The sequence below is a fragment of the Kogia breviceps genome, chromosome 6 (assembly GCF_026419965.1).
Source record: "Kogia breviceps isolate mKogBre1 chromosome 6, mKogBre1 haplotype 1, whole genome shotgun sequence".
Classification (NCBI taxonomy): domain Eukaryota; kingdom Metazoa; phylum Chordata; class Mammalia; order Artiodactyla; family Physeteridae; genus Kogia; species Kogia breviceps.
In genome coordinates, this window is record NC_081315.1 from 112,614,415 (window position 1) to 112,637,830 (window position 23,416).

Sequence of the window (23,416 nt, forward strand, 5' to 3'; positions counted from 1 at the left end):
TACAAAAACAAGAAAGAAAAGAAATAAAAGGCATCCACATTCAACAGTAATACTGTCTTTATTACTGACAGAAGTAATACTGTTTTTATTAGCAGATGAAATGATCTTCCTAAGGAATCCACAAAACCCCAAACCCATTAGAATTAATAAGTTCAGCAAGGTCACAGAATACAAGTTCAATGAATTGTATTTCTATATATTAGTTATGCACAATCTAAAAATGAACTTCAAAAGTCTACTCAGGGGCTTCCCTGGTGGCGCAGTGGTTGGGAGTCCGCCTGCCGATGCAGGGGACACGGGTTCGTGCCCCGGTCCGGGAAGATCCCACATGCCGCGGAGCGGCTGGGCCCGTGAGCCATGGCCGCTGAGCCTGCGCGTCCGGAGCCTGTGCTCCGCAACGGGAGAGGCCACAACAGTGAGAGGCCCGCGTACCACAAAAAAAAAAAAAAAAAAAAAAAAAAAGAATTGAGACATACATTGAAAACTACAGCACATTGTTGAAACATATTAAAGAAGACCTCAATAAATGGAGAGACAGTCCATGATCATGGATTGGAAGACTCAATATTATTAAGCTGACAATGCTTTCTAAATTGACTGAAAAATTCAACAGAATCCTTATAAAACTTCCTATTTTAATTCCAGAATTTAAAAAACTGATCTTAAAAATAAGTTGGAAGTACAGACCTTCTAGAATAGTCAAAAAATTTGAATAATAAAAACAAAGTTAAAGGATTTATACTTCCCATATTTCAAAATTTATTACAGGGCTACAGTAATCGAGACAATGTAGTACTGGCATAAAAATAGACATGTAGATCAGTGAAGTAAAAATATCAAGAGTGTGGAAATAAACACTTACATTTATGTTCAAATGATTTTTGACAACTGTGCCAAGGCAATTTAATGGGGGTAAATTGTATTTTTTCAACAAACAGTGCTAGGACAATTAGATATCCACATACAAAAAGTTAAATTATACGGTTATCTCACACCACACATAAAAATAATCTCCAAATGTATCACATATAAATGTGAGATCTAAAACTATAAAACTATCAGAAAAAAAACATAGAAATGAATTTTCACAACCTTGGGATAGCTAATGATTTTTTAGAACTGCCTACAAAAGCACAAACAATAAAGAGAAAAGTGATATGCTGTACTTCATGAAAATTAAAAATTTTTGCTTTTCAAATATGCGATGAAGAAAGTAAAATGACAAACCACAGACAAGGAGGAAATATTTGAAAATAATATGTCCAGTAAAGGAATTGTGTTCAAAATACACAATAACTCTCACTATTTAATAAGAAGACATATAACCCAATTAAAAACAGAGAAAACAATTTGAAGTCTATGCAAAAGACTATATGTGATATAAAATGATTCCATTTATATCAAATTCCAGAAAAGTCAAATCTGTAGCAGGAGAAAATAGCTTAGTGGTTGTGTAGGGCTGCGTGTAGAATGGGGAGTGACTACAAGATTGGAAGTGAGGTTTCTTTTTGAGGTAATGGAAACGTTCTAAAATTAAATTGTGTTGATGGTTACATAACTAAAAGCTTACTAAAAATCATTAAATCATATACCTAAAATGAGTATATTTTATGGTATGTAAATTATAACTCAATAAAGCTGTTAAAAATAAAATCTTAATAGTAAGAAAACAAATAATCCAATTTAAAAATAGGCAAATGGCTTGAATAGGCACTTCATCAAAGAATATGCATTAATGACAAATAAGCACATGAAACTTGTCTAATATAAATATCCATTAATGAAATGTGAATTAAAAGCACATCAAGATACACATTAAAATGGCTAAAATTAAAACAAAAATACTGACAATACCAATTGCTGATGAAGATCTGGAACAAGTAGAACATTCATACACTGTTGGTATGAATACAATATGATATAGCCACTGTGGAAAACAGTTCCACAATTTCTTATAAAGTTAAATATACATTTACCAAATGACCCAGTAATCCCACTCCTACTTATTTACTCTAGAGAAATGAAAACTTGTTTTCACACAAAAATCTTTAATGGATGTTTATGATCTATGAATAGATCATAATTGTTCAAAACTAGAAACAACCCAAATATCCTGCAAAGGGTGGATGAACAAATAAACTTTGGTGCCGCCATACAAAGAATACCTTCAGCAATAAAATCGAGCAAGCTTTTGATACACTCAACAACTTAGATCTCAGAGATGTTATGGTGAGTGAAAATAGCCAGTCTCAAAGTTCACATGTTGTATGATTATATTAATATGATATTTTCCCAAAAAGACCAAACTACAGTGGAGAAAGATAGATCAGTGCTTCCCAGGTTTTAGGGCAGAGAGAGGGTATGAATACAAAGGCATAGCATGAGGGAGTTTGTAGTAATGAAATTGTTTTGTGTCCTGATGGTGGTGACTGTTGCATGAATAGAACCATGCATTAAAAATCCTAAATCTGTACATCAATTAAAGTCAATTTTAGTACATTAATTTAAAAATTAAATAAAGTTATGTAATTAAAATTTACATTTCCACACATCATGGGATCAAATTTGTGACTTCTAATCATATTAGACATTCTTGGTGTTAAAATGTTTGTGTGAAAGGGGTTACCATGTAAACACTAACCAAAGCAAAGATTGGCTAGAGACTGTCATATAGAGTGAAGTAAGTCAGAAAGAGAAAAACAAATATTGTATATTAACGCATATATGTGGAATCTAGAAAAATGGTACAGATGAACTGGTTTGCAAGGCAGAAATAGAGACACAGATGTAGAGAAGAAACATATGGACACCAAGGGGGGAAAGTGACGGGGGGTGGTGGTGTGATGAATTGAGAGATTGGGATTGACATATATACACTAGTATGTATAAAATAGATAACTAATAAGAACCTGCTGTATAAAAATAAAATAAAATTCAAAAAACATCACAAAAATTAAGCTTTAAGGCATGAGGTGTTACTAAATGTAAAGAGGGACATTTCATAATGATAAAAGGGATAAATTCATAGGAAGGCATAACAGTCCTAGATTTGTATAAATATTGCTTCAAGATATACAAAGCAAAATGGACAAAACTAAAATGAGAAATACATTCCCAATCATAGTTGGACTATCACACTTTTCTCAATAACTGATAGAAGAAGACAAAACAACAACAACTAGTAAAGATAAAAAAAGATTTGAACATAATAAATGTGATGTAATAATAGAGGAGCATTCGTTATGTCAACAATTCTTTCCATTTATTTTGAAACATCGTATATGTTGCTTGTAGTTTTTCATTTTTTTTGTTTTTACTGAATGAACCCTTTAGAATGTTCTCCCCTAAAAATTAGCAAATTAACAAATTAAACATATCCAAATAGAAGATGAATGGAAATCACTACGCAAAGGTAATGAAACTCAGGATGAGTTGTATGGAACAGGTTACAGCAAAGGCAGAACGATTGTCCAGGTTTCTACAAGTAAATTTACAACAGAATAAAGGAGTAATGAGGAAGCATACGAACATTTAGATCTTTCTACAAAGTAAAATTGTGGAAGAATAATTTTGTCCTGCTTTATAGAATGTTACATTTCCCCCTCAGATTATTAAATGCACATTTTGGAAATATAGCAGAGGCCCCTCACAATACTGTGAGTTACTTCCAGGAACTGGACCATGATCCCACTGTATATATCAGAGAAACACCCCCTCATGCTTCTAGCAGGATGAAGGGGGAAAGGACTTTTTAAACACGTCAGAGACTATTCTTCTTAACGCAGATGCTTCTCTCCCTTTAGATGGGACAGATGTCTAGAGTAGGTTAGAGTTGGCTATTTCCCTTCTCCCAAGTGGAAGGCTGATGCAGCTGGACTGGAGTATATCCTCCCCTCAGGACAGTTAGACTCCGATAATACCCCAGCAGATTAAACTCTGGCCAACTAGTTTCCTCTGAGGGCAGTCCTTGTTAAGAAGAAGTAAAAAACAAACGTATGGTTATCGGGGGGAAAGAGCAGGGGAGGGATAAATTGGGAGATTGGGATTGATATACATACACTATACTATATGTAAAACAGATAACTAATGAGGACCTACTGTATAGCACAGGGAACTCTACTCAATACTCTGTAATGACCTATATAGAAAAAGAATCTAAAAAAGAGTGGATATATGTATATGTATAACTGATTCACTTTGCTGTACAGCAGAAACTAACACAACATTGTAAATCAACTTTACTCCAATAAAAATTTAAAAAAAATAAAGGGAGGGAAAAAAATGAGAAACACTTGTGAAGTTACAGAACAGAGGCATAGGATCACCAAATGACTGAGACCTAATTATAGGACTCTAGAATGCTTCCCCTTCCTCCGTACCTCACCACCACATTACTAACAGTCTATTTAGAGCAGTTCCTTTTACCCAGAACATCATGTCCAGCTATCAAAAGACAAAAAAAAAAAACAACAAACCTGAAGAGATGAAGCAAGCATCAGAACCAGGCACATAGAAGGGATGTTGGAATTATCATACTGGGAATTTAAAACAACTGGATTAATATCCTAAGGGCTCTAACTGATAAAGCAGACTGCATGTAATAGTAGCTGGGTGATGTAAGCAGAGAGATGGAAATCCTAAGAAAGAAAGAACCAAAAGAAGTGCTAGAGTTGAAAAACACTGCAGCAGAAATGAAGAATGCCTTTGATGGGTTTATTAGTAGACTGAGCATGGCTGAAGAAAGAACCTCTGCGCTAGAGTATATATAAGTAGAATCCATAAAAACTGAAAAGCAGAGAAAACAAAGACTGAAAGAATGGAGAGAATATCCAAGGACTGTGGGACAACTACAAAGGATTTAACATATGCATAAGGTTCCCAAAAGGTTCCAAAAACCTTAACAGACACCTCACCAAAGAAGATATGCAGATAGTAAATAAGCATACGAAAAGATGCTCCACATCATATATCACCAGGTAAATGCAAATTAAAACAACAATGCGATACCACTACACACGTATAGAATGGTGAAAATCCATAACACCAGATGCTGGAAAGGATGTGAAGCAACAGAAACTCTCATACATTGCCAGTGGGAATGCAAAATGGTTCATCCACTTTGGAAGACAGTTTGGCTGCTTCTTAAAAAACTAAACATACTATTACCATATGATCCAGCAACAGTTGTGCTCCTGGGTATTTACCAAATAGAGTTGAAGATTCATGTCCACAAAACAAAACAAAACAAAACAAACAAAACAAAAATCCACAAAAAACCAAAACAACAACAAAAATCAAACAAAACCCTGCACATGGATGTTTACTGCAGCTTCATTCATAATTACCAAAAACTTGAAAGCAACCAGGATGTCCTTCATTAGATGAATGAATAAATAAACTATGGTATTGGTTTGGCCAAAAAGTTTGTTTGGTTTAAAGTAAAAATAAAAGACACATTTTTCATTTTCTTGAATAACTTTATTGAACAACGTATTCACTAACCAAATGAAACTTTTGACCAACCCAATACATCAGATGATGAAATACTATTCACTGCTAAAAAGAAATCTGGTATCCAAAAAGTTTGTTTGGTTTAAAGTAAAAATAAAGGACACATTTTTCATTTTCTTGAATAACTTTATTGAACAACGTATTCACTAACCAAATGAAACTTTTGGCCAACCCAATACATCAGATGATGAAATATTATTCACTGCTAAAAAGAAATCTGGTATCAAACCATGAAAAAACATCAACAAATCTTAAATCCATATTACTAAGTGAAAGAAGTCAATCTGAAAAGGCTACATACTGTTTGATTCTAACTATGTGATTATGGAAAAGACAAAACTATGGACACAATAAAAAGATCAGTATTTGCTAGGGGTTCAAGGGAATAGGGTTGAATAGGCAAAGCACAGAGAATTTTCAGGGGAGTGAAAATACTCTGGAGGAGACAATGATGGTTACATGTCATTACACATTTGCCTAAATGCATCGAATGTACAACACCAAGAGTGAAGCCTAATGTAAACTATGGACTTCGGGTGATTATGATGAGTCAGTTAGGTTCATCAGTGGTAAAAAATGTACCACTCTGATGGGAGATGTTGATAACAGGGAGGCTATGCAACTGTGGGGGGCAGAGGATATATAGGAGATCTCCGTACCTTCCCTCAATTTTGCTGTTAACCAAAAATTGCTCTAAAAATAAAGTCTTAGAAAAAAATATAAAGGTATCATGAGTAGTTTGAATAGTGTTTACTTTATTCTTTCATATAACATATACAGAGCCAACATGTTTTCTATACCTTGGAAGAGTGTTGTACTCCTTTGTGAGTTTGAATCAGCTTCCAACATTTTATCCTTGAACTTTGAAAGTGGTGAAGTATCTGAGAGGTTTTATTTTTTTTTTCATATGAAGATTTTTGCCAATTCTCTTCCTCTGGGACTTCTTCATCATTTGTCACTATCATTTTCCTCATTCATGTTGATAAATTCACCTTCACTAATTTCCTCTGGCTGCATATTTAGCGTCTCTTGTAAAGTAACTGTCAACATTCCCTTATTCAGCTCTTCTTCTTCATCTTCACCTATATTGGATTTGAATTTTACTTTCAGTGTTATCACTTTTTATTTCTTCCTCTTTGTTGGCAAGTCCTTCTCTTGATTAGCCATTTTTCTAAGGTGACCTTTGAGTTTATCATTGAAAGACAATGAGGCAATGCAACTATGTGCTTTGCTGTCGGTGCATGAACTGACTAAGATAATCAGTGACCAATCAGTAATAGATTTTGAAAAATAGGAATATGATTGGTCACTGATTATGAAGTGCATCTGTTATTTGTGGAGTGATTCATGAGAGCTTAAGAGCTAGCAGCTAATTTTTTACTTTATGCAAGTACTCACAGTTAATGTGACAGGTAAGAAAAACTTGAGCCATGCTGTTGAGGGGACTGGTGTTATATAAGTAAATAATCTTGGTAACTGAAATTTGTGCAAAGCAAGGATTGCGTGTATTGAATTGTGCATGCATAGAATTGGTTATGTGTGTGTGTGTTCCTTGGCATATGTGTTCTACTTTTGAGCTGCTAAAACTTATGGTGTCCTTTTGTATGTTTCTAAGGAGACCTTATTCAGTTTCATTCTTGTTCATTAAAGATAGTCTCATCAATGGTTTTGTGACTGGTCAATGGGGATTGTCAGTGATTTCTTACATAGGAAAGCATTGTAATCTATTATTTAAAAAATATTATTATGCTAGTTTGTTTGTGAAATACCACAGCCTTCAACATGAAATTTAGCTTATGTAAATCTTTGTTGAAGAGATATTGAAAATATTTTTATTTTAGGAGTAAAACATTTTAAGTTAATGAAAACATGATGTAAGTTTGAGTTTTGAATTTACTTTATACCATGTAGTTAACTTAATGGGGAAAACGGCCTTCATATATTTATTTACTTTGAAAGTATAAAAATCAATACATATGGCACTGTGATTTTTTTTTGTGTGTGTGTGGTACGTGGGCCTCTCACTGTTGTGGCCTCTCCCGTTCCGGAGCACAGGCTCCAGACGCGCAGGCTCAGCGGCCATGGCTCACGGGCCCAGCCGCCTCGCGGCATGTGGGATCTTCCCGGCCCGGGTCACGAACCCGTGTCCCCTGCATCGGCAGGCGTATTCTCAACCACTGCGCCACCAGGGAAGCCCTGTGACGTCTTTTAAATTCAGTAAGTTTATTCATCTAAGAATTCTGAATTGTGATTAATAGTACTTATTCAACATAAACACTCAATTTGTGAGTTTTTAATTTCTTCAAAATTGTTTCCTATGCTCATTTGAAAATCTCCTAATCTTTTTCTTTATAGATGATTCAGTTTAATATGATAATCACATATTAGGTTGCGTAGAATATTTTAAATGTTTTGTTTTTATTTAAATAGTAACTACTCATAGCCAGTTTACTAGGAGATATTTTCTATACGTCTATAAAATAAGGAACTTAAAAAATGCTTCTACATTTCTGTGTTTTTCTGCTCTAACACTATAAATGTGCTTTCTCCTGCTATGTGTTCCCAGTTACCATAGACTCTATCTATTCTTCATTTACTCAGTTGAGACACGGGTTTGTCCTCATGGAACTTAGAATCCAGTAGGGCAGACATACAAAAAACAATAAACATTGCAGATGAGCTAATTATATAGTATTTTAGAAGGTGATACATGTGGTAAAGAAAAATTTAAAGCAATTTCAAATAGAGTAGTCAGGGTCCAAAAGTAGTACAGGTAATGAACAATGTGTCTGGAGTAAGAGTGTTTCACACAGAGTGTAAGATCCTGAGGTGGAAACACACTTAGTATATTGATGTAACAGAGGAATCCAGTGATGGTGGAGCAGAGCGGTGTAGTGTAAGTAGGAGGAGATAAGGTTGGAGAGTAACAAAGGACCAGTTACTATAAATTCTTATAGACCATTGTAGGAACTTTGATTTCTACCCTGAGAGAACTGAGGTGCCATTGGAGGATTTGCAGAGGGTATATATGATCTGACTCATTACAGGATCTCTCTGATTGCTGCACTGAGAACAAACCAAAGGGGAACAAAAGCAGGGGTAGGGAAACCAGTTAGGTGAGAAATGATATTGACTTGGACTAGGGAGGCAACGATAGACATCTTAAGGAGTGATTAGATTCTACATATATTTTAAAAGTAAAAGTGATTAGATTTTCTGACTGATTGGACATAGAGCATGAAAGTAGAGATGAGTGAGAATACTTCCAAGAGTTCTGACCTAAGGTTCAGATTTTTGACCTCAGAAGATTGTAGGAGGAGTAAGTTTCAGAGGAAAATCAGTAACTCGGTTTGGAGCATGTAAATTCTGAGATGCATATTAAACTTTCAGATGTTGAAGTTCAGTAGATTATTGGATTTAGGACTCTGGTGGACTACAGCTGAGGGATTCAAGTGAAGATATTAATTACAGTTTCATTAGGATATGGGACATGTTTGTCTTGTTTATTCCAGTGTGCCCCATATCTATACAATGTTAATACTTAGAAGGTACTTAAGAAATAGCTATTGAGTGAATGACTACAAATACAGTGATTTGTGTGCTGGTAAATGTTTAACCACAAGCACTCTAAGGAAAAAAAAACCACAGAAACAAAACAAAACTCATGACTTCCAGCATTTGCAAATTTCTGTGGTGTAAATACTCCTACCATGATTTCAAGCTACCAAAGTAACATCACTAAATGCAGAGTTGAGAAGAAATGTGCACAATTGATTCCCTCTAACAAGTATAAATCAGCTCCAGAACACAGTTGAGCCCTTTGTTGCTTAGTGATAAAATCAGATACACATTTTCCTTACTTACAGGTATGCGTAAAAGAAAAATTTAAATAACCTTGATACTTGGGCAGATTTGAAGGTAAAAAAAAATCATAGATGATAATATAAACTCAAAATAGGGGACTTCTTAAGCAAATATTTAAAAACTTTTGTCATATACCAGACTAAATAATAGAAATACTGAGCTAATTTATCCCTGTATCTTTATGCAGTCTTCTAAATTACTCCACATAGGTGTGATATCTTTACATAATTCCCGGGAAAAAGATTTCACAGTTTACAAAATAATCCATTGTAATGTTAGGTACTCTTTTGCCAGAGATGTCTTCATGATTTCTAAATTAGCCTAGAAAGTGTGTTAAAAATGTTGCCATAAAACATCTATCACTAAAGATCTATACAAAGTTTAATCAAGTTGTTCTCTCCTTGAGTCCAAACTCTTTAGCATGTATCTCAGAGTCATTATTAGGCCTTAAACGGTATTTATTTATTTAATTAATATTTAAAACTTTTTATAGTGATAAAATATACCAAACATAAAATTTACCATTGTAATTATTTTTAAGTGTACAGTTCAGTGGTACATTCACGTTACTGTGCGACCATCACGACCATCCATCTTCAGAACTTTAATTAATTAGCAATGTATTTTGTTTCGTGTAAAAGAAGTACATTTTGTTGTAGATAATTAGAAAAGGTCTCAGCATTCAGAGAAAATCAAATCTATATCTACCTTATTGCACACATAGAATTATATCAGACTGTTAAATCCATAGTCTAAAAATTCATCGTGTGTTAGAGATCCTGCTGAGTCTAAAGTGGGATTCAGACTCTGACTGTGTCTAATGAAGTGGTGGGGCTTCAAACCCCAGTTGTATATTTTGCACCATTTATCCAACATACCAGTGAGCAAGCCTCAGTAAGAATGGTGTATTCTCAAAGCAATGAGGCATAGGGAAGTAGGGAAACAATTCCTCATCCTGGACATGTGGTTTAGAGCTGAGCCCCAGGGAGAGAAAGTTGCAAGTGGAAGATGAAGGAACACTGGTCTTTTAAGAATTTGTTAATGGAGCAAAGATTAGGGACAAGATAATTCCTCCAAATTCTACTTGGAACACAAATAGACATCACAAAAACTTCAGGCAGGGCTTCCCTGGTGGCGCAGTGGTTGAGAATCCGCCTGCCGATGCAGGTGACGCGGGTTCGTGCCCCAGTCCGGGAAGATCCCACATGCCACGGAGCGGCTGGGCCCGTGAGCCATGGCTGCTGAGCCTGTGCGTCCAGAGCCTGTGCTCCGCAACGGGAGAGGCCACAACAGTGAAAGGCCCGCATACCGCAAAACAAACAAACAAAAACTTAAGGCAGAGGGCAGTTTGTAATTTATGACTTCTGCAGATTTGGATGCAATATGCCCAGAGCAACTGGAGAAAGGCATGGCTTCTTCCAGAGACACTATTATGTTCTTTACCAAAGTGCTGACATTGCTGTTTCTTTCTTTCTCTCTCTCTCTCTCTCTCTCTCTCTCTCTCTCTCTCTCTCTCTCGCTCTCTCGCTCTCTCGCTCTCTCGCTCTCTCTCGCTCTCTCGCTCTCTCTCGCTCTCTCTCGCTCTCTCTCTGGCCAGGTGAGGAGAATGGAAGTACTAAGGAGGACTACTGATGAACTCTCATCAGACTTTCCTAGGGATTCTTTGAAATAATTGGAGACTAGCAAGAAATGGTTTATAAGCAAAGGTTATAAAAAGATTTTAAAAATTTGGATAATGTTAGCACATTTATATACGTGTGCCTAGAGACTTGAGAGAACTGATGTTATATTCAAGTGTAATTTTAAAATTTCTACATAGAATTTCATTTTTAGATGCCTCATCATTCATTTCTTTTTGTTGGGCTTTTTAGTTGTTTTCAGTTCTTCGAATTTTGATTTGAAAAATATCTTTGAACATGTTGGAAAATTGCACCCTGAAAGATTTTTGACAATATATACCCAACTGTTAGATTAAACCATATGAAATATTGACATTTTAAACTATTAAAAACTGGCAATTACATATGGTTCAATCTAAAATCATGTGTTAAAATGCCATGTTTACTACAACTTAGCAATCCCTGCTGATTTTAATGGAAAAAAGTTATATCTCATCATTTTAATTTTTATTTGATTACTTTTATGATTCTTTTTCCAGATTGTGTGCTTACCATGTGCAAAACAGTATGATAGGCATAAGGATACAATAAAGACTAAGAACAGAGGGAACTTGTCTTTATGATGTTTATAAGTTTATTAGAGGAAATTATTAATCAAGTATTCTTAAGTTAATATATAAAAATGCTATGACTAACTACAAAGTGACATTTAATTTAAATCGGGAGGCTTATGGAACATTTCCCTGTAAAATGAGATTCAAGCTGTTATCTAAATGAGGAGTACATTCAACTAATGAGGAATGGGCAGAAGGGAATTTGAGACAGAAGGAAAACTGTGTTTAAAGGCTTTATGGCCAAAAGATTGCATCGCACATTTAGGGACTTGAAAGAGGATCAGAGTGGCTAGAACAAAGATTAGGAAGTTGAGGTATAGTATGAGTTGAAGTTGGACAGGTCAAGGAACCAGGCTATACAAGGTATTATTATCTGGATTAAGAATATTCTTCTTCTCATAACAGCAATGGGAAAACATTGTAGCATTAAGTAGGAGTGCAGAAACATCTTCTTAGATATACTCAGGTGGATTAAGATTGGATGTGGGGAGACCAATTAGGAGGTGTTTTTAGTAGTCCAGGAACGATATGATAGTAGCTTGAACTAGGAAAGTGGGGGTAGAGTCAGAAAGAAGGTAATAGATTGGGAGCTAAGTGAACAACTGAATGGATGATTGTACTGTTTATTGAAATGGGGAACACTGGGAGAGGAAAAGGTTTGGAGGTAAGATAATGGGTTTGGAGGAGTTTGAGGAGCTTTTCAGACACCCAAGTGGAAACGTCAGGTATGTGAGCAGAGCTCAAAGAAGGTTTAGAGGACTTTAAGCTGGTGATCCATTTACTTTTTAAGTTTTATAACATATGTATGTATTATTTCTATCTTATATGTACTTACTGTAATTTAAACAATTAAAGTAAAAATGTTATAGAGTAAGATAAACATCTATATCTTCATAACATATAATGTCCAAGATTTATAATTTGTTCAATAAATTTTAATAACCCTGTATGGCAAATTTAAAACGACATGATAATGTGGCACTATTTTAGTAATTTAAAAATATATCTTTATTTATGCATGTACATAATGTAATATGTGAGATATATATATATCACAAAAAATGAGGGGAGAGTTGAAATGTGAACGTGAAGATCATAGATAGGCTATATTTGGGGTGTAGGACAATTACAGGTAAATTTAACTTTCTAATATTTCCATTTTTAATTTTTTTCACTGTGCATGTATGATCCTTATAGTGAATGAGGGGAAAATAAGTTTAAATAAGAGACTGGTATAGAGGAGGGATCAGGATCAGAGACTGGGGACTGGAATGAGAATGATTTGTAGAGCTTTTGCCATATGTTACAACTTTGAATTATCTGATTCTCAAGCTATATCCAAAGTTCAGGTGAAAAAAAATACTTTCGGAGGAAATACATTTTATCCGTTTTTGCAGTTTTTTCAATGCAACAAACCCGACCATCTGGAAACTGTGTTCAGATAGAGGTTTTACCCTGAGAACATCATTCACTGAGTTCTGCTTTGGCACATGTCTTTGGCTTACTCAGAGGAATGCTAAGCAAACACCTATGGGAAATCTCTTGCATTCATGACACTGTGGTTGAGGACACTTTCCTCTTAATTATCCATACAAAGAATTTCTTGAAACTCAAATACCAGAAATTCCTAAGCCCGGAAGGAATGTGTATATATTGTTTGTACGGACAGTGTAAACAAATTTACTAATTGTATTTCCTTTTTTGTGTGTTTACTAAGAGGCTCAGAGACATACTTAAGCTTAACTTTCATAAATGATTGGGACTCTTTGACCTGAATGTCCATGTTATAACTTCACTCCCATCTTGTTTCTATTTTCTCCCTTTCTATTTTTTCCAGTTTTAATTTTTCATTCATTTATACTTGTCTACTTTATTGTATGGATTGTTATGTGTCTTCTATAATTCAAAAGAAAACCAATTAGATAATAGAAAAAATGGAAACTGTTCATTCAAAAGTGAAAAATGAAGCTGTGGGTTTGAATGAGATCACCTAGAAATAGAGAATAAAGTAAGGACAAAATCAGGTCCAGGATGTGGTATTGTGGAACCTATGCATTTAATTACTACATAGAGGCAGAGAATTAGAAATAATTCTAATTATTGACAATTAATAATGCCATGGAAGAGAGGCTGAGGGGGTAGGAGGTGATCAGGACAGTTGGAAGCCAAGAGGCAATAGCCACCTGTGAGGAATACTACTAAAAGGTCAAGGAAGTCGAGGATTAAAATGCTCATTGGATTTCTCAATAAGGCTCTTTGGGTAGAGTGTTGGGAAAAGAGTTCAGATGTGAATGTCTTGAGAAGCAAATAACAGGTGAAAAATGGAGATACAGATATAAACAATCCATAATTTAATGTTTGTTAGACACTTTTATTTCTTCTTTTGTGAATTCTCTGTTTGTTACTTTTGTTCTTTTTATATTAGAGATATATATTTTTATTAGTGTGTAAGAATATGTTATATATTCAGCATTTTTTATACTGTGTCTGTTAAATATGATATAAACTCCTTTTACTCCCACTGTTGTTAATGTAACATTGATATCAACTGGAGTTCTGCTAGTTATCTAAGAGACTCCTGATTTCACCTTATTTTGTGATTTTATGTTTCATTTATTCAATTAACACACATTTATTGCTTTCATTATGTACTCAGGATTAATTTTATAAGAATTTTCACTTGAATTTGAATTTGTTTGATAGTTTTAATTGAACTTTCACAGCACACTACAGCAGTAATTTTAGTGACTGCAAATGGGATATTTTAAAATCCTTGAATAAGAACTACAACTTGTAAAGGGAGCTAAAGATTCATAAAAAATTTTCTAAAAGTAATCTTTTCCAAAGCCCAGTTTTAGTTACTATTTTGCAAAGAATGCAAATGTAAAGCAGTTGGCTAAGCTCATGCAGTTTATCATCTGGGCTAAATAATGAGTCAAGTCTTACTGTAATAACGAATATAACTGCATGGGCAGTGGCTCTCCCTAAAGTAGAGAGGAATGAGGAGATTGGCTCAGGCACTAGAATTAAAGACTGATAAAGATGTTTTTCAAAAAAATTTACCGAAGTATTTATAACCATAATATTTAAAGCAATGGTAAAATTTACCACAATACATTTAGATAATTTGTTACCACATTCAGGCCTTATGATTTTTTATGACTATATCTTTTTATCTGTCCATAATAAGCTTCAAAAGAAATAGAGGTTCTATGAATACTTTGCCATAACAGCTTTATGAGAAGCAAATTTTTAAAAGTATAGCATATAAGATAAATTTTTATCTATTTGGCTAAAAATATAACTTACTTCAGTTAGATTAAATATTTATTTTACTAATTATTTATGTCAGGTGTCTCTGGGTCTGAAGAATATAAAGTATTTTTTGCTGTGTTTGTTAATGCTTTTGAATTATTAAATAAAACATAACTTCCTTAAGGTTTCCAGGTAAAAAACAGTGACTGTCACTTAAAAAATTCTTTAAATATTTTAATCAATACTGGACCCTATGCCCTGAAATTGTCCCTTACTATATGTTAATAAACCTTCCTAGAGTTTCTAACTTAACTTCAAAAATATGCTTAGAAAGTGGAAGAAAATATTTTCTGTTTTCTAATATCCTGTATGTCAAGTGGGATATGCCACAAATTTTTTAAAAGATAATATTTCTATTATAAACTGTTCTATTAATTTTTCTAACATCTGCATTCTCAATTAAAACATAGGTAATATATATGTAAGATGTGTTATATATACATGTAAGACATATAGCATAAACAAGTGCTAAATTCTAATTTAAACCTGTAGTCACCACAACTCCTTAGGAGCTATAAGAGAGTATAGAGGTTAAGAATAGTACAGGTCCTGTAGTGGACTGAGGTGGTTTGAAGCTCTGCTGAATGATCTTGGAAAAGCTGAGCATCTTTTAGATAAATGTTATGTTTAAATGCTACATTTCAAAATGGCAAATTTGGGAAGGATGGTGGAGAGAAACAGCGACTCTTCATTGGCAAATGATTCCAGTGTGTTTGTGTGTGTGTATGTGTGTGTGTGTGTGTGTGTGTGTGGTGGGGGCGGGTATGGAGAAGTAGGCTTACAGGCAAAAAGGAACTATCTAGAACTTAAAGGTGATTTCTTGGCCTATAAAAACATAGTTTTGCAAGAATTTCTAACAAAGCAAAAGGACAGGATGTTTCAGGGTAAGATCAGAACCTATGATAGTAGAGTTATCAATATTACATAAAAAATGTGGAATTAGAAATCAAGCAATTCTCCCAGAGCAGAATGAGTGCAAAACACAAAGGAAAATAACGCCTTTACTCAACAAAATGTGTGACTGTTGGCTTGAGTTTCTCCACTTGTAAAATACAGGTGTTCATTAAGGAAGCATCTACAATCCTTTCAAGTCTAAGATTTCTGAGGTCATAGGAGGTTGCAAGCATTCTGCTGCAGCTGAAGGAAAGCCATAAGTGCCTGAGACAAAGCTGAAGTAGTTTTAAACCTCAGAAGATCTTTTTGATTTTAGGCAGGGAGACACAGTGAGTTCAGTACATTTTCCATTTAGGCTGGGAGGATACAATTCAGTTTACATTAAATGGATTAGAAAGCACTCACAATTCAATAATCAAGTGTTAGTATCACAATCTAAATGATGTATTCCTTTATCAGTTAAGACCTAATTAGGGTTTATATAACTTTATGGCTATTTCAATAAAGCATTAATTATACAGAGAAAGATAATTTCTTGAGCATACACTGTTAACTATGTTCTATACGGGGCACGGAGTCCATGCAACCATAACCAAAGGCACCATGACTCACCTGAACTTCCTGGGATGGGTCAACCTTGCCAACTTGAATCAATAAAATTACTGCAGATACCACAGGAGGAGTATTTTCAGTTCATGTTTGATAAGACACCAATGCAGAAAGATTCTGTGGACTGGTAAACTATTGAGAATTCTGTTATATCTGTATACCCTTTGATTCTAAAAATTATCTCTATTTTTATAATCCTTTTTTGTCAGTTGCTCAAAGGAAACTTTTTTTTAAAGTTTATTCTTTTTTTAAAAAATTATTTATTTATTTATTTATTTATTTTTGGCCACGTTGGATCATCATTGCTGCCCACAGGCTTTCTCTAGTTGCGGCGAGCGGGGCTACTCTTTGCTGTGGTGCAGGGACTTCTTCCTGTGGTGGCTTCTCTTGTTGCGGAGCATGGGCTTCAGGCGCATGGGCTTCAGTAGTTGTGGCTCGCAGGCTCAGCAGCTGTGGCTCGAGGGCTCTAGAGTGCAGGGTCAGTAGTTGTGGCACACGGGCTTTGTTGCTCCGTGGCATGTGGGATCTTCCCGGACCAGGGATCAAACCCATGTCCCCTGCTTTGGCAGGTGGATTCTCAACCATTGCACCATCAGGGAAGTCCCAGGAAACTAATTTTTTAATTAACAGTTTTAAAAAGTTTTTCAGTATCTGAACTGAGCATGCTTCAGATTTTGTTGCAAATTGTGTGCTCCTAAATTTTGAATAGTTTTGGTAATTGAATAATGTTTTCTAGGAAAGAAATAGTAAAGAATAAGTAGTATTCATTGATTTCAAACCAATGAGTGTGATGAAATAACATTACATTATCAATTAAAATAACTCCAAGACCATTTCAGATTTTGTATAAATATTGGCAGAAAGTGATTGGGAAAATGACCTTTTTTCCCCTCACAGACTTGAAATACCAAATTCACACACTAAATTTTCATCAAATTTCATAATGTACCATTAACATTTCAATAACATTGTGAGAATTTTATAACATGATATGCTAATGCCTCTCCTCCAGATCAGAACAAAGAAAAATAAATAAAACAAAAACAAAAAATAAAGATGCTCAAATCAGTTATTTGTAGTGGTGGATGGACCTAGAGTCTGTCATACATAGTGAAGTAAGTCATAAAGAGAAAAACAAATACTGTATGCTAACGCATATATATGGAATCTATAAAAATGGTACTGATGAACCTAGTGGTAGGCCAGGAATAAAGATGCAGATGTTGAGAACAGACTTGATGACGCAGTGGGGGAAGGGTAAGCTGGGACGAAGTGAGAGAGTAGCATGGACATATATACACTACCAAGTGTAAAATAGATGGCTAGTGGGAAGCAGCCGCATAGCACACGGAGATCAGCTTGGTGCTTTGTGACCACCTAGAGGGGTGGGATAGGGAGGGTGGGAGGGAGATGCAAGAGGGAGGAGATACGGGGATATATGTATATGTATAGCTGATTCACTTTGTTGTAAAGCAGAAACTAACACACCATTGTAAAGCAATGTTACTCCAATAAAGATGTATTTTAAAAAATGCTCAAACCAAAGAAACATTCCTTTCTATCTTGGTAGAGCAAGATTAGAGGCAATTTCACTTGTTCTCCAACTTGGGGCTAATTTTATTTCTTTTTGTACTCACCTCTGTCCCTACAAAAATGAAGGGGTGAGTTACTTGTGGAAAATCAGAGATAAAGGCGAAAGGAAGATTGGCAGTTTCAGAGGCTTTAAAACGTGGTTTTGTGCTTACTTATCCTAGTTAGTGGCAACTAACCACTGCTCCTTCAATTTAATCCCCTGGGCGTGGCATTTGAAAATTGTTTCTAAAGCTTTATGTCATCAAGACCTCTTTGCTCAGTATTTCAAAATAGTAAGCACAGAGGATGGACTTAAGGAAAAAAAAAGTAGTTTTTTTCTTATTTTTTCTCATAATGGTGGCTTAATGTAGTAAGAATTAGTATTAAACCTCGTTTTATTTTGAACAAGTTCGTTAATATAGAAGAAAAGTGTTTTTTTCTTTTCACAGATGAGAATATTGTTACTTGAAGTTAAAGTGACTTCAATCCCCTCCCCCCGCCTCCATGCATCCCCCTTGCAAGCTGCCAATCACAAAATGAAGACTAAAATCAACTGGTGTGTTTCTTTTTTAGCACAATATCGAATTAAAAGGTAGCTATCAGTAGCAGGTCGAGGTTTACCATTGTGTTAACACAGTTATGCATAGTCCATAATGTTCAATATGAGAAAGAAAATACACACAGAAATTTCATAAACTGGAACCTGAGGACAACTGTTGGAGGTCTCTCCAGCTTCTTAAAATTGCTTGAGAATCTCAGAATCCCCACTGTAGATGGGGGGACATTCTAAAAGATTATCTTCAACAGCTCTAAAGTGGTGTGCCTCATTTCTCAACCACTTAATTCTTTGGGCTTCTGAATGATTTGGATGCCATCTTCCAGATACAGGGTTTACCCATCTCATGGCCTTCACAGATTACTGGAAGTGAAATCTACCTGAAGCACTGTGGAAACTGCTAGCTGACGGCGATCATTTGGAGGGAGCTTGTTGCCTCTTGATGGACCCTCCATAACTGGGAGACCGAAACTTGGGGCATGGATGGGGAAGGGGCTGGGTGGTGATGAGGACCAGCAAACCAGAGGGAGGAGAAGGGTAACTTATCATCTATTTCTCTGACAGAATAACAACTGACAGAAGGAAGGCCAAAAAGGACATTTTGCAGATAACATAATTTTTGTGGCAATTGCTTGAAGCCGTCTGAGAAAATGTGCGAGTACTAAGCGTTTCTAGCTGAGTTTGTCCTACTTGGAATGACAGATTTTCCCCATCTCTCTCATTCACCTTCAGTCCTTCTAGATGCCCTTTAATGGGGATCAGGGGGCTTAGGGTGGGAGTGGGAAGCAGAGAAGCAGAAACCAGTTCAGCCATTAGAGGACTACAAATGGGTCAGTGACCTCCTTTCTTCAAGAACTTTTTCCTGGTCCCTTTCCTTTTATCAAACCCATTTTGTCACCATTTCCTTTGTCACCTTATCCCACCACCCAGCTCCTCTCCCCCTCCTCCTCCTCCTTCCTCCCGGTCTTCTCCTCACCTGTCCACTGCAATGGCCGTCATGGAGTAGATGCTGGCGAACACCGCTGTGATAGGAAAGAAGTTCTGGAAGCGACAGTAGTTGGCGCCGAAGTACCACTCGCTGTGAAGCGCGTAGATGAAGTTGATCAAGGTGTTGAAGGCGGCCATGGAGGCGTCGGAGAACGCCAAGTTCACGAGGAAGTAGTTGGTGACGGTCCGCATGCTCTTGTGGGCCAGGATGATCCAGATGACGATGAGATTCCCGAAGACCGCCACGGCCACCACCACGCCGTATGCTAGGGACCAGAGCGCAATGCGCCAAGACGGCTGCACAAACTGGTTGGTGAGGTTGGCCCGGAACTGCGAAGGCGCCGCGGAGGCCGCGGCCAGTCCCAGCGTGGAGGAGGAAGCGGAAAGATTGCCGGCTTGGACTAGCAGTTGCAGCCACTCAGGCTCAGCCTGTCCCGCGGCTGCCCCAGCCTCGAGCGCGGCACTCGGGTTCCCGGCGTCCGCACCCGCTGTTCCCCGGTCCGTCCAGTTCGCGGCTACGGGGAGCGAGACCATACCGATGGGTCGGCAGCCCGGCTCCCCTCACTCACCCAGTGCCCGCCCGGGCCGTCTCTCTCGAAGTTCTTCTCTGCTTCCCGGTAGCTTTGCTGCTGAGTGGACCTCAGCCCCGCCCGAAAGCGAGCTAGAAAGGTACCCACAGCCCTTGCTGGTTAAGGGGTGCTTTGAACCTGCAGGTGATGGGGAGAAGGGAGGCACTTTCCCCGAGGAGTCTGCGAATCTAGCAGGCACGAAGGATGAGACAGTCGGAAAAAGAGATGCTAAGGGCTGTCCCTCCGCGGAGAACTCCGGGGTCGCCCCTGCGCGAGTTCCCGGGCACCGGCTGGAGCGCTGAGGATCGGGGGCTGCTGCGAGCTTTATAGTTTGTTATAGTGCCCTGCTTCCGTGACGTTGTGCGGAGCTGACGAGCCCCTTCTTGGGATACGATTGCCCTCCTTTCCTCCACCCCCGCCCTTTGGGTTTCATTCATTCGCTACTCGGCGGGTTGATACACTGAAGGGAGGACTGCACTTTCTCATACGTAATTAAAATCATTACAAGATTGTTTTTCGCCTTTTAACTTCAAGATATTTTGCTGAGGTCCCTGATTTCAGACATTTACTGTGGACTATTCTTTTCTAAACCAATTAAACCATTCACCCGTAAAGCAAAGGCACGGTCCCCGGAGATTTTTCAGCTAGGGCTAGAGCATGTGTGGGTGCAGCCTGCTGCGGACTGTGGGCGCCGAGAGCCGCGCGCTTTGTTAGGTGCCACTGGTTTTTGGAATTTCACTCAACTTTCTGCTCGTGTGTTTCTATTCTCCCTTCTCAGATCCCGTTTCTTCTCGTTCCCACTTCCCAAATCCACCCATTTCCCCCCTTCCTCTAATCTCTATCACCAGAAATCCGACCCCTACTCTCCCCCAGGCAGAGAGAGACTATGGTTTTTCCTGGAGGATTCTGCTCAGGTTGGAATGCCATAAAACATTGAGGGTAAATCAGAAATGCCAAGATGTAGATTTTCTTGAAACACAAGGACAAGACTTGAATTTCTTCATTGCTCTGGGATGAAAGTATCCTGTAAGCAATCTAAATACATACACATGGCTATACGGTTTTGGACATTTGGAGCCTTCGTTTTCAGGACCTGACCATGAGGACACACTGATGAGGATGCAAGAAGAACCTTAATTTCCTGGGCAGACTGGCAGGCCTGACTTCTGAACTTTGGGTGAGAGCAGGTGAGCTGGAGTGTTCTGTGGAGTGCAAGCTGGAGCCTGTGCTTAGGTGGATCTCACAGACAATTTATCAAGATGTTCTGGGGCCAAGACTCTCTTTTGTTAGTCTCTTGAGGGGCAGGTGAGAAGAGATTTAGGGTTACACGTATTTTAGCAATCCCCCCAAAACACTTGAACTCTTTGAGCTTTGATTTCCTCACTTGAAAATGAAGATTTTTTAAAAATCTAATTTTCAGGGTAATGATGAGGATGAGTAGTTTCAACAGCCTTTCGACAATACCGGGCAGGAGGGAGACCTCAATAAATGTTAGTCCCCTTCTCTCTTGTTACAATGTGCATTTCATCTAAACATTTTCAGGTAAGATGTATTGGAGAGCAAGTTTTATTTGCTTCAAGAGAAAGTAGCTTGTGATTTCTGAACACTGTATTCTTTAGTTTCCCAGTTAAGTACCTATTCTTTAAAAACCCAGATTTTTGCATAAGTGGACTTAGGGTGATTGGTAATGAATAATATTTTCCTACTTATAGTTTTTATGACAAAAAGGTAGTATACAGAAGTAAGTTTGAGGCAACCTGATAATTCTGTGGACACAACCCTCCTTCAAAATAAATGCGTGCTGAAAATGATAATCATCAAAGGTTATTATTTGCTATTTTTTTCCCAGAAAGACCTGCAAAAACGTGATAGATCATAAATTAACAGACTCCACACTTCCTGCTTATTAATTGTAAATTAAATCGTTTTCTTTTGAAAGGCAAATTACTTCTTCCTGTTAATTCACCATCTTGGGGAATTACTTGAGTTACAAGTGAAAGCCTCCTTCTTCCCTAATGAAATCAATGGATAATTGTTTAAAAATATTCCTTTGTATGAAACACACCATTTATCAAGATTAAGAAATGGGTCATGATGTGGTTTGGTAATTATGCATATTTTGATCAAATATTTACAGTTGTAAAATTAGTTGTGTGGGAATCTATTCAGTTTACACTGCTGTTTTACTTATCCATACAGAGCATTATACGTTTTGATTTTGTCCTTATTGGACTTAAACATGAGTAGAAGATATGACAAAAATTGATTGATGATAGAATTAGAAGAAGTTACAATGAAAGGCATTTAAAGAGTTGTTTTGTTTCGGAGGAAGAGAGGGATCCAGCTCACGGCTTTCCTTTTCGATCTGCCTTACATAGAGAGACTTTCCCTGGGTCCCAGTACAGTAGTTATTTAGTTCATGCGTTGCTTCAGTCATTTCTTCAATGTGTATTGAGTGTACTTCCTTCCAAATCTGTACCAAATACTAGGGATGTAGCAATGAGACAACCAGGTACAAACCCTGTCCTCATGGAGCCTGTAGTCTAGTAGTGGTTTTGACATTAAAGCAAGTGTTAAGGGTAGTAGAATAGGAAGATGCAGAGAAAAATGGGAGTATGTAACTAAGTAGGGGGATGCGTGCCTACTGGATTCTGTTAACTTCGCTTAAAACATTTCTTTGTGAGGATAAAATGAAGTGCCGAAAAGGAAGATAGACTTAGACTAGATTTATGTTTACTTCCAGTACAATTAGTCACTTGGTCTTGAAATGAAGCTTTTAATCCTATTAACTTTTCTCTCCAGTGGATACAACTTTCTCTGGAGCTCCCTTTAAAACTACATATTCATTTTGTGCTTATCTCTAGGTGTTGGCTTTTAAAAACACTTTCAATATGAGGTAATCTTTGAAATGTCCAAAATGAGATATTAGTTTTCTTCTGAATTGGAAAAAACAGCTTCCTTTATGGGTTGAATTCTTCCCACTTTCTTTTCCAGTGAAAAAAATAATTTAAAATAGAAACTCATGAAAGATATATAATCAAGATTGTCATGAATATTGAGTTAATATACGTAATATATATACAGTATATGGTATTGTATACACACACTATTACATGTGTAATATATAACATTACATATTTGTAACACTATTGAATATACGTACGTAATATAATATATTGTATATATATTTATACTATTACATATATATGTCAACATTGTGACCTATATATTATGTATCTAATTTTATATATGATATATATCATTTATATATATACACTATTATATATGTATGCATTGTATATATAT

General features: G+C 36.7%; 1 protein-coding gene across 1 annotated transcript in view; it reads right to left on the minus strand.

The window, feature by feature from the left end:
- TACR3 (tachykinin receptor 3) overlaps nucleotides 1-20,482 on the minus strand; it is a 73,538-nt gene extending 53,056 nt beyond the window's left edge. Inside the window, exon 1 of the mRNA XM_059066526.2 lies at nucleotides 19,531-20,482. Within this exon, the coding sequence (XP_058922509.1) occupies nucleotides 19,531-20,075 (545 nt within the window). The 5' untranslated portion in view covers nucleotides 20,076-20,482. The remainder of the gene's footprint in view (nucleotides 1-19,530) is intronic.
- Between the last annotated feature and the right edge of the window lie 2,934 nt (nucleotides 20,483-23,416).